We start from the raw sequence: 15,423 nt of genomic DNA on the forward strand, positions 1-15,423 counted from the left end.
GACATTGAACTAGCACTTTTAAATTTGTTGATAATAAACCGATCAATAAGTCACAAAAAAAATAACAAATATTTTTCCTTTAGTCTTTACGATTGTGTAATAATTTCCCGACGCTCGGGAAATACTAAGTTTCCGGTTCTGCCTAGTCAGCACGAATCACGAGTCCTCAGTGTCCTTGATTTCATATAAAACTGATTGATCCAATAACAGGTTTACAAAGGTTCAAGAAAATTTGGTTTGAAGCTCTATTCATTCAAAAGAGTTAATTAGTTTTGTGCAACAATCAATAAACAGAAAAATTGATTTGCGGTTAAACAAGTTTCAACATTTGCAGTATAATTCTCGGAGGTATTTAGCTTCATGCCGAAGGAGGTCTGATCTAATCGGGTTCGCAAGTCTTCCTGTAATTACATCATTTTCAATTTCTCCTCTTAAGCTACAGTGTATTACAGCTGATTAAAGCTCGAATTCTGTAGAATAGGGTTACCTGGGATTTTTCACATTTAAGTGGTCACTCACGACAGGTGAACTATACTTGAAATTGTTAAGAACAGGCGAAATAATTTGGAATCAAGACAGTCATGCACAGGTAAAAAGTAACATGTGATCTAACGTCTGGCTACCACAATTGGTATTTAAAATTAAAATTGTATTTTTCCCTTCAATGGTATAGCAATACAGATATTTATCAGCATTTCCACCGAATCATTTTGTTTTCAGCGACATTTTTTACTAAAATCCAGAAAACCAGAAAAGGCGACTTACGTCGACGATATTTATGAGGATTTTGAAGGGATTATTTATAGGCATGTGATAATGTTGATTTCTGGTCCTTTTAACAAGATAACATAAACATTGAGGCATTTGATAAAGACGGTTGTGCCATTGAAACGTTGTGCCAAAAAAATCATACATTAACTTTTTTAGTCTTACTATACAAAAAAACAAGATAATATAAAAGTGTACAGTGTACATATAAAATTGTAGTTCTGTATGGTTTTTGTAACAGCAGTTATTTCATAGTGAACGGCACATCAACTAGCAGAAATAAAAACAAGTTAAACATTCCATAGCCTGTGATAATATGGTGTACATTTTGAGTACCAATTTGAGTACTAATCATGGCCAAAAATGAGTGAAATCTCACTCTTAGTTTACTGTGCTATATCTGATAGCAAATTACTTAGATTCAAAAGTTTTCTTGAAATTTAACCACCATGGGCAGTGTTTGTCAAGAATCAGGAAACATTCCAGATACAAGATCTGAATTTTTAAATATTACTGAAAAACTGTCAAAATTGCACCGATTGTGTCAGCGTGAAGTTACAGAATATATTATAATTTTACTTTAGTGGCAAATGACTCACCTGGTAAAATTCCACCCTGGATCTTAGGGTTGCGGTAGATGGGGATAAGATTCAGGGCTTCTTCAGGTGGTGCCGATTGTGGTTCCATTGTGGGGTCAAATAACCGCAACATTTCTGTGGCCAGCTGTGAAAATAGAAATAAAACTGTATAGGAATATATCTATACCGTGTAATAAATAGCAACCTAACAACTTCTACAATTAAATATTTGATGTCTCAATTTATTTTCAGTAATGTCTCACTATTTGAAAGACATACAATATTGTGATTATTTTATGGTAAAAAAAAAAACGTTCTGAACCCCTATTATATTTATACCACAAGAGAAATAATATTTTGTCAAACAGTTTACAGTTTTTGCGGTATTGATGCAGTTTATTTGAACAATTAAAAGAGAACCTATCATTGCATCTACTGCGGACATCAGGGCTAAGGTAAAACCTGAGACCCTTGATTGGAAAATAGGCTTGATATTTGTATCATAACAAAAAAATCTTGCGGTCTCCGTTATAGCTTTCAACATTTTGGGATGAGATTGAAAATCGCAATAAAACGCAACAGTTAAGCCTTATACATTGTACTGTATTTATGTATTTTTTTTCTTAGTTAACTCTGGTAAACATCCAGAAAGCATGACAATAATGCTTAAACAGTACTAAAAAAAAAGGAACCCTCCTATAGTTAGAATTAATTAAATCAACAATTTTGTTTTTTCAATGTTGACTTTTTATGTTCAATGTCAATGACAGATTAATTATTTTCTTCCCTGATAATTTGTTACCCTATTAAGCCTCCAATAAGCCCGGAAGCAAGACAACATATATAACAGAACCTATCAGACCAAAAACATTGGGTGGGCCTATTACAGAACGATGATATAAAATTTGTCAGTAATTTTCTACCGAAATGCAATATATTTAAGGGGTCCTATTACCAGACATGTTGTTATTGCCTGTACCACACAGTAATGTAGCTTGTAGTCTAGTTTGATGTATGCCTATATACGTAATATGTAATTACGATTAACAAGGCAAAGTATTGTGAGGCAATCCATAAGTAACCCACTGGTAATGATTTCTATATTCAACAAACAGTTTACTTGTGTCAGAAAGCAAAGTGAGGTCATAGTGACCTCCTTCTTGTACTTCACCATCCAAAGATGTCCTTGTATACCAAATCTTGTTACTCCAGGTGAAAAAATATGCCCCTAACAAAAGTTAAGGTCAAAGGTCAAAGCATACATCGAAGTGACCTTCTTCTTGCACTCTGCACTCCACCATCCCAAGATGTCCCTGTAAACTGGTTACTCCAGATCAAATAGTATAGATGATTTTCCCTGGACAAACTTTTTCAAAAGTTAAGCTCAAAGGTCAGAGCATAGGTCACAGTGAGGTCATAGTGACCTTTTTCTTGCACTCTGCATTCCATCATCCCAAGATGTCCTTGTACACTACATTTGATTACTCCAGGTGAAATAGTATAGAAGATATGTCCTAGACACACTTCTCGGACGGACGGAGTCCGTCATATAGTCCCCCCTCGGGAAACGATAGGAGACTAATTACAAAAAGGCAATAAATGGAGAGAAGAAAAAGGATTACCGCCATAAGAAACATGTACTATACAAGGATTTAAATATCCTGTAAGTCAATATATAAACATGTAGTTTAACAAAAATATCATTTTACCAACAATTTGACAGAAGAATTTTTTGTAACTTTGCTGTCTTATAGTACCATAAAAATAGTTTTTTTCTTGAGACTGTTTATTGTAAGTTTTAGGAAACAAATTCTTAAGTGAATTTTATTGGTCAATAGTTTACCTTCAAATATCAACCAATCAGTGCAAATGCGATTCCTAGATGCAATTCTATTCACATTGTAACATTAACAATTAGAAATCACTTTCAATAAGTGGCGCAAGAGTGCTTAAATACTGTGTATGTAATGAAATTATGTATTTTTTGTGATGTCCTATTACCATACTAGTAATAGAAAGCAAAAGAAACAAAGTTGTTGAATGAGTGTACCATGCCTCAATAGCCAATCAGATTTAAGGAACCTTATTAAGAATTCATGGATCATGATCATCTTTAAGCTTGACAGAGTGCTGTTATCTTGGAGAGTTATGTAATTGCTTTCTGGACATCAAAGTTGGACAGATTGACAGACAAAATGCAAGACAAATGTACAAATGCCACAAAGGAAAATATCAAATTGAATCTTTCCAATATTTGTGAAACATCAGGCAGAAAAGAATGACCATGTACAATATTTAACATGCATCAATGCAATACAACCTTGTGATTCCATCATTTTTAAATAGACAATACAACACCAAATATGGTTTTCTACCAGACTGACAATTAAATGTAATAAGTGCTGAAACAGTCATAAGCCAGTGTAACTGGGCCTTATAAACAGCAAGTCCCCTCAAGTTTCAGAATTTCAAAAAATTACAATATCACGTCATTTCAAAAAACGCTATATGGCTGTCTTAACCTTTTCTAGTTAAGGTAAATTTGATTTTTTAGAAATAATCATGATTCCCAGTTTTAGATAGGAGGATCACTAATATATAACTATTGGTTATCAAAAAAAAGATACAAAGTGCTGAAAATATTTGTAAATTTCTTTTTCAAATCAATCAGTATGATTTATAAAAGATATGAAAGTACATGTATATATGTTACAAACATTGATTAGAATAATTGTCCATTGCATGCCAAGAACTGGATTCAGAGCCGTGTTTCCTACGCTTTAAACATTTAGTGCAAAAAATCTCATTACAAAGTTACAGGTATTCAATTTTCCTACCTCTGTGGCTATCTGTGAAAAATGACAAAAATTCAAAATGACAGGAATTTTTTAAACAATACAAGTTCTTAATTCCACAAAATGTAGATCATTTTATTTACTCTGAGTCAGCATGTGCTCAGAATGAGTATAATCTGAGTGATTGTGTACTTGGTTTAACTCATTCACCCCTACATTTTTAAAGTGGACTTGCCAAGTCTTTGATATGGTAAGGTTCAAATGTGACTTAAGGGGTGGATAGGTTAAGGATCCCTGTCCCACTGCACTGCTAGTTTCCCTGGATACAGTTACTTCCCCTTAACTTCCATTTAGGATATAACTGTAGCACAGTCANAATGGTTAAAAACATTAAATGTTTGTGCCCAAAATCGGAAATCTCCATCCAAAATAGGGAAAGTTGGCAAGGATGAGTTAGGTAGCGAGTTGTTTTTGTAAAACCTTAAGTAATGGCTAGCAAGAGATATTGATTTGACATCGTACAGCTTTCCTTGTCATCATTAAAAGTGAGACAGCAGGTATGATAGACCTTTGTAACGATAAACACATGATAAGAGATCACTAATGAGACGTAATAATGTTATAAATGGACTCGATATTCCCATAACGGCGGTATAGCTAACTGACATCCAAGCTACCAGTAAAATTGTCTTTGAGTACAGTGTTGGACCTGCAGATGAACTAAGAACAGAATGGAATGATGACTGAAAGTTTTTTTAAAAATCGTATTTTTTTTAAAAATTGGAAATGACAAGGACAAGTTTGTCAATTATAACACTAGTGGATTTATCAGGGTCAAACTATCGCTTATCAATCACCAATCCATGTACTTTGTCTACTATCTTATCAGGGTCAAACTCTCACTGATCAATCACCAATCCATGTACTTTGTCTACTATCTTATCAGGGTCAAACTCACGCTGATCAATCACCAATCCATGTACTTTGTCTACTATCTTATCAGGGTCAAACTCTCACTGATCAATCACCAATCCATGTACTTTGTCTACTATCTTATCAGGGTCAAACTCTCACTGATCAATCACCAATCCATGTACTTTGTCCACTATCTTATCAGGGTCAAACTCTCACTGATCAATCACCAATCCATGTACTTTGTCCACTATCTTATCAGGGTCAAACTCTCACTGATCAATCACCAATCCATGTACTTTGTCCACTATCTTATCAGGGTCAAACTCTCACTGATCAATCACCAATCCATGTACTTTGTCCACTATCTTATCAGGGTCAAACTCTCACTGATCAATCACCAATCCATGTACTTTGTCCACTATCTTATCAGGGTCAAACTCTCACTGATCAATCACCAATCCATGTACTTTGTCCACTATCTTATCAGGGTCAAACTCTCACTGATCAATCACCAATCCATGTACTTTGTCCACTATCTTATCAGGGTCAAACTCTCACTGATCAATCACCAATCCATGTACTTTGTCCACTATCTTATCAGGGTCAAACTCTCACTGATCAATCACCAATCCATGTACTTTGTCCACTATCTTATCAGGGTCAAACTCTCACTGATCAATCACCAATCCATGTACTTTGTCCACTATCTTATCAGGGTCAAACTCTCACTGATCAATCACCAATCCATGTACTTTGTCCACTATCTTATCAGGGTCAAACTCTCACTGATCAATCACCAATCCATGTACTTTGTCCACTATCTTATCAGGGTCAAACTCTCACTGATCAATCACCAATCCATGTACTTTGTCCACTATCTTATCAGGGTCAAACTCTCACTGATCAATCACCAATCCATGTACTTTGTCCACTATCTTATCAGGGTCAAACTCTCACTGATCAATCACCAATCCATGTACTTTGTCCACTATCTTATCAGGGTCAAACTCTCACTGATCAATCACCAATCCATGTACTTTGTCCACTATCTTATCAGGGTCAAACTCTCACTGATCAATCACCAATCCATGTACTTTGTCCACTATCTTATCAGGGTCAAACTCTCACTGATCAATCACCAATCCATGTACTTTGTCCACTATCTTATCAGGGTCAAACTCTCACTGATCAATCACCAATCCATGTACTTTGTCCACTATCTTATCAGGGTCAAACTCTCACTGATCAATCACCAATCCATGTACTTTGTCCACTATCTTATCAGGGTCAAACTCTCACTGATCAATCACCAATCCATGTACTTTGTCCACTATCTTATCAGGGTCAAACTCTCACTGATCAATCACCAATCCATGTACTTTGTCCACTATCTTATCAGGGTCAAACTCTCACTGATCAATCACCAATCCATGTACTTTGTCCACTATCTTATCAGGGTCAAACTCTCACTGATCAATCACCAATCCATGTACTTTGTCCACTATCTTATCAGGGTCAAACTCTCACTGATCAATCACCAATCCATGTACTTTGTCCACTATCTTATCAGGGTCAAACTCTCACTGATCAATCACCAATCCATGTACTTTGTCCACTATCTTATCAGGGTCAAACTCTCACTGATCAATCACCAATCCATGTACTTTGTCCACTATCTTATCAGGGTCAAACTCTCACTGATCAATCACCAATCCATGTACTTTGTCCACTATCTTATCAGGGTCAAACTCTCACTGATCAATCACCAATCCATGTACTTTGTCCACTAACAGATCACCTTCATGGATATCAATACCAACATTAACTCATTCACCCCTGAAATTTCATAATGAACTACTCCAACCTTTGAATTGGAAGAGTTCAAGTGTGTCATCAGGGGTAAATGAGTTAAGGCTACACATAGATCAGATCAGACCAGATGTTACCAATTATCTCTTTCAATGACTATATTAACCTCAGAAAACCTCTCTATTTTATGACAAGCACTTTACCGAAGGTATGAACCCACCTGGGAATCAAACTCCCGAACCTGCAGACAGAGCCATAATTAGCAGACGAACCTGACAGAGCCATAATTAGCAGACGTGACATAAAACCAAATCCACCAGAGGTTGTACCTCTACAAGGGGTCACCCATGTAGGAAGTGTAGCCACTCAATGGCACTTAACTTCAACTATTGATATCGACACCCAATCATTTAGCAACAAAAGTTATATATAGCTGGTGGTCCAGGGATATACATTACTGTAATCTACACCTCCCATCAACCCTCTGTCACTATCTGTCTGTCTGTTGTCTGTCTGTCTGCCTGTTGTCTGTCTGTCTGTCTATTTCTGTCTTTCTCTCTCTCTATATATATCCTTTGCATTAAAATGGTCAATCAGACTTCAGTTTCACTACCACTTAAATATCAAAGAAGGCGAACACTTTATCAAAGAATTATTTTTTCATCAAGCAAAATTGCAATATTTATGTTTTACACTATTAAAAACTACTTCACTGTGTTAGTATCATTCTGTCCAGTAAAATTTGCTGACACAATTGTGATTATGTTTACCTAGACTTTTTTTCATCGCAAAACAAAAAAGAAAACATTATCAATCACCGATAATGGCTACACAAACGACAGAAATGCTGATAGCTTTCATTCATTATTTAACTTGTTGTCTCTATTATTACCAGACAGTGATTGACTTTGTCTCCCTGGGATTCATACCTTTAATACAAACACATATCATGACATTTTTTAATAGCCCGATCATCCGTGCTATCGAAATTTCTATAACACTGGGTGGCTTTTAACAAAAGCTTTATGTTTGAAGTACTGTAGATGTTATTCACTTTTGATGGTATTTATAGATTCCGTCATTAGTAGCTTTGAATCGATTCCTTTCAAATCTGAAGTGAGAGCAATGTACTTATGTACAAAATAAAATACCACTTAACCCTTTCACCACTGTAGACCACAATGGACTCACCCAGATAAATGCATGGTAGAGTTGACTTAAGTTACATAGGGGTGAAAGGGTTAAGTTTAAAAATTGGTTTCCACTGATTTTAAACAATCATATTTACAAAGTTACGTGAAATGATTATTTTTTACAGTAGCAACAAAGATCTGAACTTACCAGAAAAAAACGCAGCGGTTGAATAAATCCCTGAAATAAGAATCTCCGTACGACTGCTAAAAATCTGTCACTAAGTGATGGAAACTGCCTTTTCTGGCATGACTATATATAGCTTTGATAAATCATTTCTGAACAGAAATCCTTTTTTTTGGGGGACTTTTATGAGAGATAATGAAAATAATGAAAACAAGATGTGATTAACAATAATGCTCCGAATGTAAACAAAATCATTCAGGCTAGACCAGGTTTCGAACCCTAGACTTCATAGTTTTATATTATCTCTCTAACCAATCCAGCTACCTGGTCAACAGAAGTGATGTCCTGGCCCAACTGTGCTATATAGTTCTATCCAAAAAGAGGTTAGCATAGGCGACTCCAACCCACCCCCTGAGGGAAGGCAACTTCCCTCACGCCGACAGAACATCGACTACCGTCGGCAAGATGAAACCTGCAAGGGCGGATACATGTAGGCGCTCAACCGTTCAATCAACCAACCAAGAGGTTAAGAGGTCAGGTTACTGTTTATAGAAAAAGTGTGGGCCTATTCAGGCAATATCCCTGACCACGAACTTATACCTGATAAAATATGTAGATTATGAGATAATATAAAAAGAAAATCAAACTTACAAACATTTACTACAATCTAAACCTACAAAATGCTTTCGTGAGAATAATGGATGACAGATTGCTATAAAGTAAACACACTGATTACTGATTGGATGATATAAAGTACGATGATATCTACAGAAATGTTGGTACTTTCGTCCCGTTATTAAGATAAATACAAATTGATGCATAACTGTGGTCATGTTTTTCAAGTGCCTCCGCTATGAGTCGAACCCCAGGGACTGGAATGGCTACCCAGCGCTTTATCGACGGAGCGACAGGGAATTTCTCACTAGCCGAGTCTGTAACAAGTGACTAGATGGTTTTACCACGATGACAGATTGATTAGGTGACATGTTCAGCTGATGGATAAAATAGGCACGTTGTTTATCGGGAATTTCTCTTTCTAAAAATGTCATGAATAACCATAGAAAATTAAAAAAACAAAAACTTTGTTTATATAGTTTCGTGGGCGACATATGTTCACAGAATCAATACATGTACCATATGGATATTTTACACATAATCGGACAATAAATTCTGAATAAAGACATCTCGAATCTTGGTTACGTGAAAGATTAAGTAACCATTACAAGATTTAAATCAAATATAGTCGTTTTGTGATAGTCAAGCTAGCCTTCGTTATTATATACAATGTATACTTGTCAACTCTTTAAAATTTCCTTGAGGCAAATTCTCCATGCTTAAAATCAAAACCTAAATAAATGTGTGAATGAACACCCAAGAGACAAATTAATCCTTCAAATGGCATATTTTGAGTTGTTCTTTTTGATGAAACCATTATATCTTAGAATATGTGAATTTGCTAAATTTAAGGGTCCAAAATCAGGAATCTCCCTCCTAAATAAGTTGGCAAGTATATGAGTCTTTTCAAAAGTGGGACCTTGGGCAAGTGACGAATTTCGTTTTCACAGAGGAAAATGAGAAATATTATCAAAAAAACAACAACAGGTCCCTTACGCTTATTTTGGTACAAAAACAGGGTTATATGCTAGTACTTGAACTGTATATAAAGCTTGCAATTAGTTTTCTTATCACTTGTTTTTTTATTATGTAATAATTGATCTTGTTGTTCAATATTGGTTTAACATAAAAGTTTCTTAGAAATTATCCTTTGAAGAATGAAATACACAAAAAATATTACACGAAAAAAACTTCATTTAATAAAAAAAAAATCAAAATAAGTAAAATATCAAGAAACTCTCACAGCTAATTTTTTTTTTTTTTAATAAATGAATAGTTGTTAAATAACATGTCGCAGAGACATATATATGCATATATATATATACTTATTGAAAAAATAAGGATTGCCATTTAGTGAATCAATCACCCTAGTAGACATTGACGTCTTGCAATGCTGTTGACATATATGGTATAAAGCGAATGGAAGCCTCGATAATCGAGCAACCTTAATTACGAGTAGATTATCAATCTACCTTCATTCCTAGTAAATAATCTAGCTATCTTCGTTTCTTACACATTCGATGATTCAACCACCTTCATTCTCAACCAAAAAAAATCTGGATCACAAGATGGCCGCAATACCATGCCATTTTTTGTAAAGAAGGAGCTAGGCCAAATGTCTCAAAAATACTGGCTGGATAATGGGACGACCGGATAAATGGTGGCTGGCTGGATAAACGGTGGGTGGATACAGGGGACTCGCAAGTGAACCAGCTGTCTGTAGTTCCAGGCTGATGTTATAAGCTTGTGAGTTCTCTGTAGGCCTGGTGGCAGCCCCAGTACGGTGTGCTGGGATTGGAGCGGAGATTTGATTGACAGGTAAGTATATACCTAGGTATGTAATGACCCGACAAGTCCTCAGGTCAGGAGACCTCAATGACATGCTGACATGTTGTGCTCGGGATCTTACAACACATCAACAAGTTTACACAATTCTCGACTAACTCTCACCAGCTCTACACCTATTTCATTAAGGACAAATCAATGATATAAGCGGAGCAGAAATCAACAGGAGTTTGTCACGCTAACTGAGGTAATGTTTATTGGTCCATTTTCTTATTGCATCAATTGTAATTTCTAGCTGTTAAACCAAAAATATCAAATCTATTTATCTTAAAAATCTTATAAATTATTCATATATGCGTGAATAATTTGCATTTGTATTAATTTAGATACTCTAGATAATTTTGTTAAGTACCTAAATTAACACAAATGTTAATTTGTTTAACATTGGGTAATTTAGATATTTGAGAGGTTCGTCTATAGTGTTAGATACATAAAGACATGTATTTAAGTTACACTTTATTTAAAATTTGCCAAAAAATAACATTAAAAAAATTGTTTTTGTCAACATTTATAATTCATAGTCCTGTAAACCGAATAAAAAGCATTTAAGTAAAAATAATATAGATAGTTAAAAACATTATAAGCTTATATAATTAAACAGTTGTTAGAGTCCTCTTGCATGAGGGGCCGCGGTGGCCAAGTGATTAAGGCGTTTGACATTCTGCTACCACTAACCCTCAACCACTGGGTCGCGGGTTCGAGACCAGTGGGGAAGCTGCCAGGTAATGGCCATAGGTCGTTGGTTTTTCCCCAGCACCTCCGGCTTTCCTCCACTTCCAAAACCTAGCATGACCCTAAATGACCATAGAGCTCTGTTAATCGGACATAAAACACTCCCCGCCCCTGGGGCTTCCTAACCCCGGGGCTCCTCGACCCTAGGGCTCCCAAACCCTGGGGCTTCCAAACCCTAGGGCTTCCAAACCCCGGGGGTCCCCGACCACGGGGCTCCCCGACCCTGGGGCTTCCAAACCCCGGGGCTCCCCGACCCTGGGGCTTCCTAACCCTGGGGCTCCCCGACCCTAGGGATTCCAAACCCCTCGGATCCCCGACCCTGGGGCTTCCAAACCCTGGGGCTCCCCGACCCTGGGGCTTCATAACCCCGGGGCTCCCGGACGCTGTGGCTTCCAAACCACTAAAAATCCAAAACCTAGCATGACCCTAAATGACCATAGAGCTCTGTTAATCGGACATAAAACACTCCCCGCCCCTGGGGCTTCCTAACCCCGGGGCTCCTCGACCCTAGGGCTCCCAAACCCTGGGGCTTCCAAACCCTAGGGCTTCCAAACCCCGGGGCTCCCTGACCCTGGGGCTTCCAAACCCCGGGGCTCCCCGACCCTGGGGCTTCCTAACCCTGGGGCTCCCCGACCCTAGGGATTCCAAACCCCTCGGATCCCCGACCCTGGGGCTTCATAACCCCGGGGCTCCCCGACGCTGTGGCTTCCAAACCCCGGCAGACTTCTTATCCATGGTTATGTTACGTAGTATATAATGTTACACCTACTACTGTACCTATCTCCTTTCTGACTTTTCCATCTTTTGGTTATTTAGTGCATGGTCAAAAAAGTCACATTCTGCATCATGGTTATATTTATCATTTTAACGCCCCATTTATATACTGTATCAGTAACTCTGCTGGTTGTTTCCTTTTCTCTATGCCGATATGATGTATAAGTCATTAAAAATCACAAAACCAAACACTCTGCAACTCAGAAGCTAGCGGAACTCGTTATACTCATAAATTCTCTATAACTAGAAAAAACACTGCCATAAATCACAGCTTTTGTCTGGGCTCCTCGACGACAGGAAATTAAAGACTCGATATTATTCCAATGACTTACAAAACTGACCTGATAAACCATCGCAACAGATATAAGAGGTCATGATTCGGGGAAAGATCACGTGAATGTTTAGAAGGCATTCGCCGATAAAATCGCAGTTTTGAAGTAATAGGTGGGTTTTTTTAAATCACTGACACAACTTCATTTCTTTTAATTTTAGCAACATTAGGTATCACAGCTACATGTTCTATTAAGTGGAAATATTTCAAAAAGTCAGGTTTGCAACCCATGTTAACTCAAAAACAATGGAGGCAATTACAGTTGTAACCTGAGGGTGTGAACGGACTAATGTGAAAACCTGTGTAATCCATACAATTTCATTGGTCTCACTGTATACATTTAAAGTAACCTGAAAACCTGTTTAATCTGAACATTCTGCTTGGCCTTCCTACATACATGTCTGAGTAACGTGAACACCTGTTTAAGCCATACATTTTCATAAGTCTCACTGTATACATTTAAAGTAACCTGAAAACCTGTTTAATCTGAACATTCTGCTTGGCCTTGCTATATACATGTCTGAGTAAGGTGAAAACCTGTGTTATCTGAACATTCTGCTTGGCCTTGCTACATACATGTCTGAGTAATGTGAAAGCCTGTGTAATCGGAACATTCTGCTTGGCCTTGCTACATACATATCTGAGTTATGTGAAAACCTGTGTTATCTGAACATTCTGCTTGGCCTTGCTACATACATGTCTGAGTAATGTGAAAACCTGTGTTATCTGAACATTCTGCTTGGCCTTGCTACATACATGTCTGAGTAATGTGAAAACCAGTGTAATCTGAACATTCTGCTTGGCCTTGCTACATACATGTCTGAGTAAGGTGAAGGTTTGCTAAGCCTCTCCTGTATACATTAACTCTATCTGTAGATTCATCAACCTGTCGATAGTTCTATCATAAAATCAAACCATCCCTTCCCTCTAATCAGTGAAACATTCGTAGGCTTCCTTCAATATTTAAACAAACCCAATCACAATAGTAAATACATGAAGTGTGTCAACAACAAGGCTGTTAAACCTATTTTTGTCTGCATTGCTAGAGTTTTACAAACATAACATTCTTTTATAACATAAGCGATCCATGTCCCTTTTTAGGTAGAACAGAAAAATAATTAAACTCCAGTACTCGACTCAAAAGCTTTTCACATACTTGCCACCCCCCTTATTTAGGAGGGAGACTCCCGATTTTGGACCCTTAAACTTAGTGTTTTCAACCAATGAATTTGCTTAACTGTTCCTATATTCTAAGATCTAATGGTTTTATTTGAAAGAACTACTCAAAATATGTAATTTTGAAGGGTTATTTTGTCTCTTGTGGGTGTTTACACACATCTTATTCATGTTTTAATTTTGAGCATGCACAATCTCCCCTAGGGAAATTTAAACAAGTTGGCAAGTATTCTTTTACGAAATTCCTTTTTTACAAATATTTTATTTTCAATAACAACCCTACGATAATCAATTTTTGACTAATCAGGAACCATTGTGTCAGCTTATTAAAGGTGGCAACCAATACATTGATACATAATGTCCATATATCAATAGTTTATACGGTGACTCTACTGGATTACGAGTACCCACTCAAACGGAGAATTGCTTTATATCAAACTTGTAAATACTTTGTGGACCTTTTAATTCGTGAATATAGATTACCCATGAAATCATTGAAATTAAAAGACCCACAAAAATTAGTCATTTCACAGTATGCCAATTTCCCCTTTCAAAGGTAATTCAAACACTGTGTATAGTCAAAATGTGCCAACATCATAACTTGACCTAATATACCTCATATATAAGAGCAGACAAAAAAGGCGAAACTTATATAAATATTTCGGGTAGACAGTTTATAATCCACATGCAAAATAGCCAGAAATCATGAAATTTTTTAAATGATGCCTTCTGGGATAGGTTTTGCATAACAAAAAAAATGACAAGGAGATATTCACAAAGATATTTTTAAACTCACTCAGTCGATCCTTGATAATTAATTTTATTATTTTGTACAATAGAAAATCTCTCCGCCAAGCTTCTGTAGTGATACTTGAATATGGATCATGTATTATCGTAAACCATAAATAATTCATCTCGGCTTCAAATATAATCCAAATCAGAACTAGTCCTACAGAGGTTTAAATTCAATTGAGTCAATGAAGTTCTATAGCTCTAATCCTACACCTACGGCAAAAATTAGCCGATATGTAGGTCTGTCAGCTCCAAGAGCTGTCTGGTACGGAGGCTGTCTCCGATATCCTTTGTGATCGGTAACATCAGGAAACACCTGTGATGAATTATAACGAGATTTTCGCGACAAACGAATTTGGTTTGTTTACCTTAATACCAGTGTATTTAGGATAATATCGGAACAGTTCGGTATCAATGAATGTTCAATGATTTCCCAATTCAACACAAGCTGTGATTGTTGATTAATATCTAGTTTTTATTTCTGAAACACAACAGAAAGGAATTTCATGTTGTCACATTTTCCATATAATCATTAAACAGCTATCAAGTCCAGCTGTGACAATTTAACATAACAGTAAAAATTAATTATTTTCATTTTCCATACCTATTTTTGTTTTACAGCTATAACTTATAAGAGGACGAATTGTTTTGAAACCTTAGGAGAAATCAATTTTTTACCAAAAATATTTATTTATCAAATATTTCATTTGATATTTTTGTTTGATTTCTTTACCTGTAATAAATATGAATATGGACTGTGTTGGTTTAAACCAATATCACACAAACAAGTGTTACTTTTAAAAAGAAATCAAATAACTTTCATTCAAATTCTCATCAGATGCATTTTTCTTTTTCCTATTACAGATTTACCCAAAGAAATGGACTGTACTGAATCGACACAGCAGCTTGATATTTAAAAGGACTGAATCAAAAGAAGAATTACTGCACAGCTTGCAATGAAAATCATTACCATGAC

The 15,423-nt window shown here is 36.4% G+C and overlaps 1 protein-coding gene across 2 annotated transcripts in view; it reads right to left on the minus strand.

Annotated features, from left to right (window-relative positions):
- LOC110450466 (cilia- and flagella-associated protein 61-like) overlaps positions 1 to 15,423 on the minus strand; it is a 63,014-nt gene that overhangs the window by 11,672 nt on the left and 35,919 nt on the right. For both annotated transcript variants that reach the window (XM_021498010.1, XM_021498011.1), the window contains one exon: positions 1,368 to 1,491. In XM_021498010.1, the coding sequence (XP_021353685.1) occupies positions 1,368 to 1,491 (124 nt within the window). The remainder of the gene's footprint in view (positions 1 to 1,367; positions 1,492 to 15,423) is intronic.

The sequence above is a fragment of the Mizuhopecten yessoensis genome, unplaced genomic scaffold, assembly GCF_002113885.1.
Source record: "Mizuhopecten yessoensis strain PY_sf001 unplaced genomic scaffold, ASM211388v2 scaffold5229, whole genome shotgun sequence".
Lineage (NCBI taxonomy): Eukaryota > Metazoa > Mollusca > Bivalvia > Pectinida > Pectinidae > Mizuhopecten > Mizuhopecten yessoensis.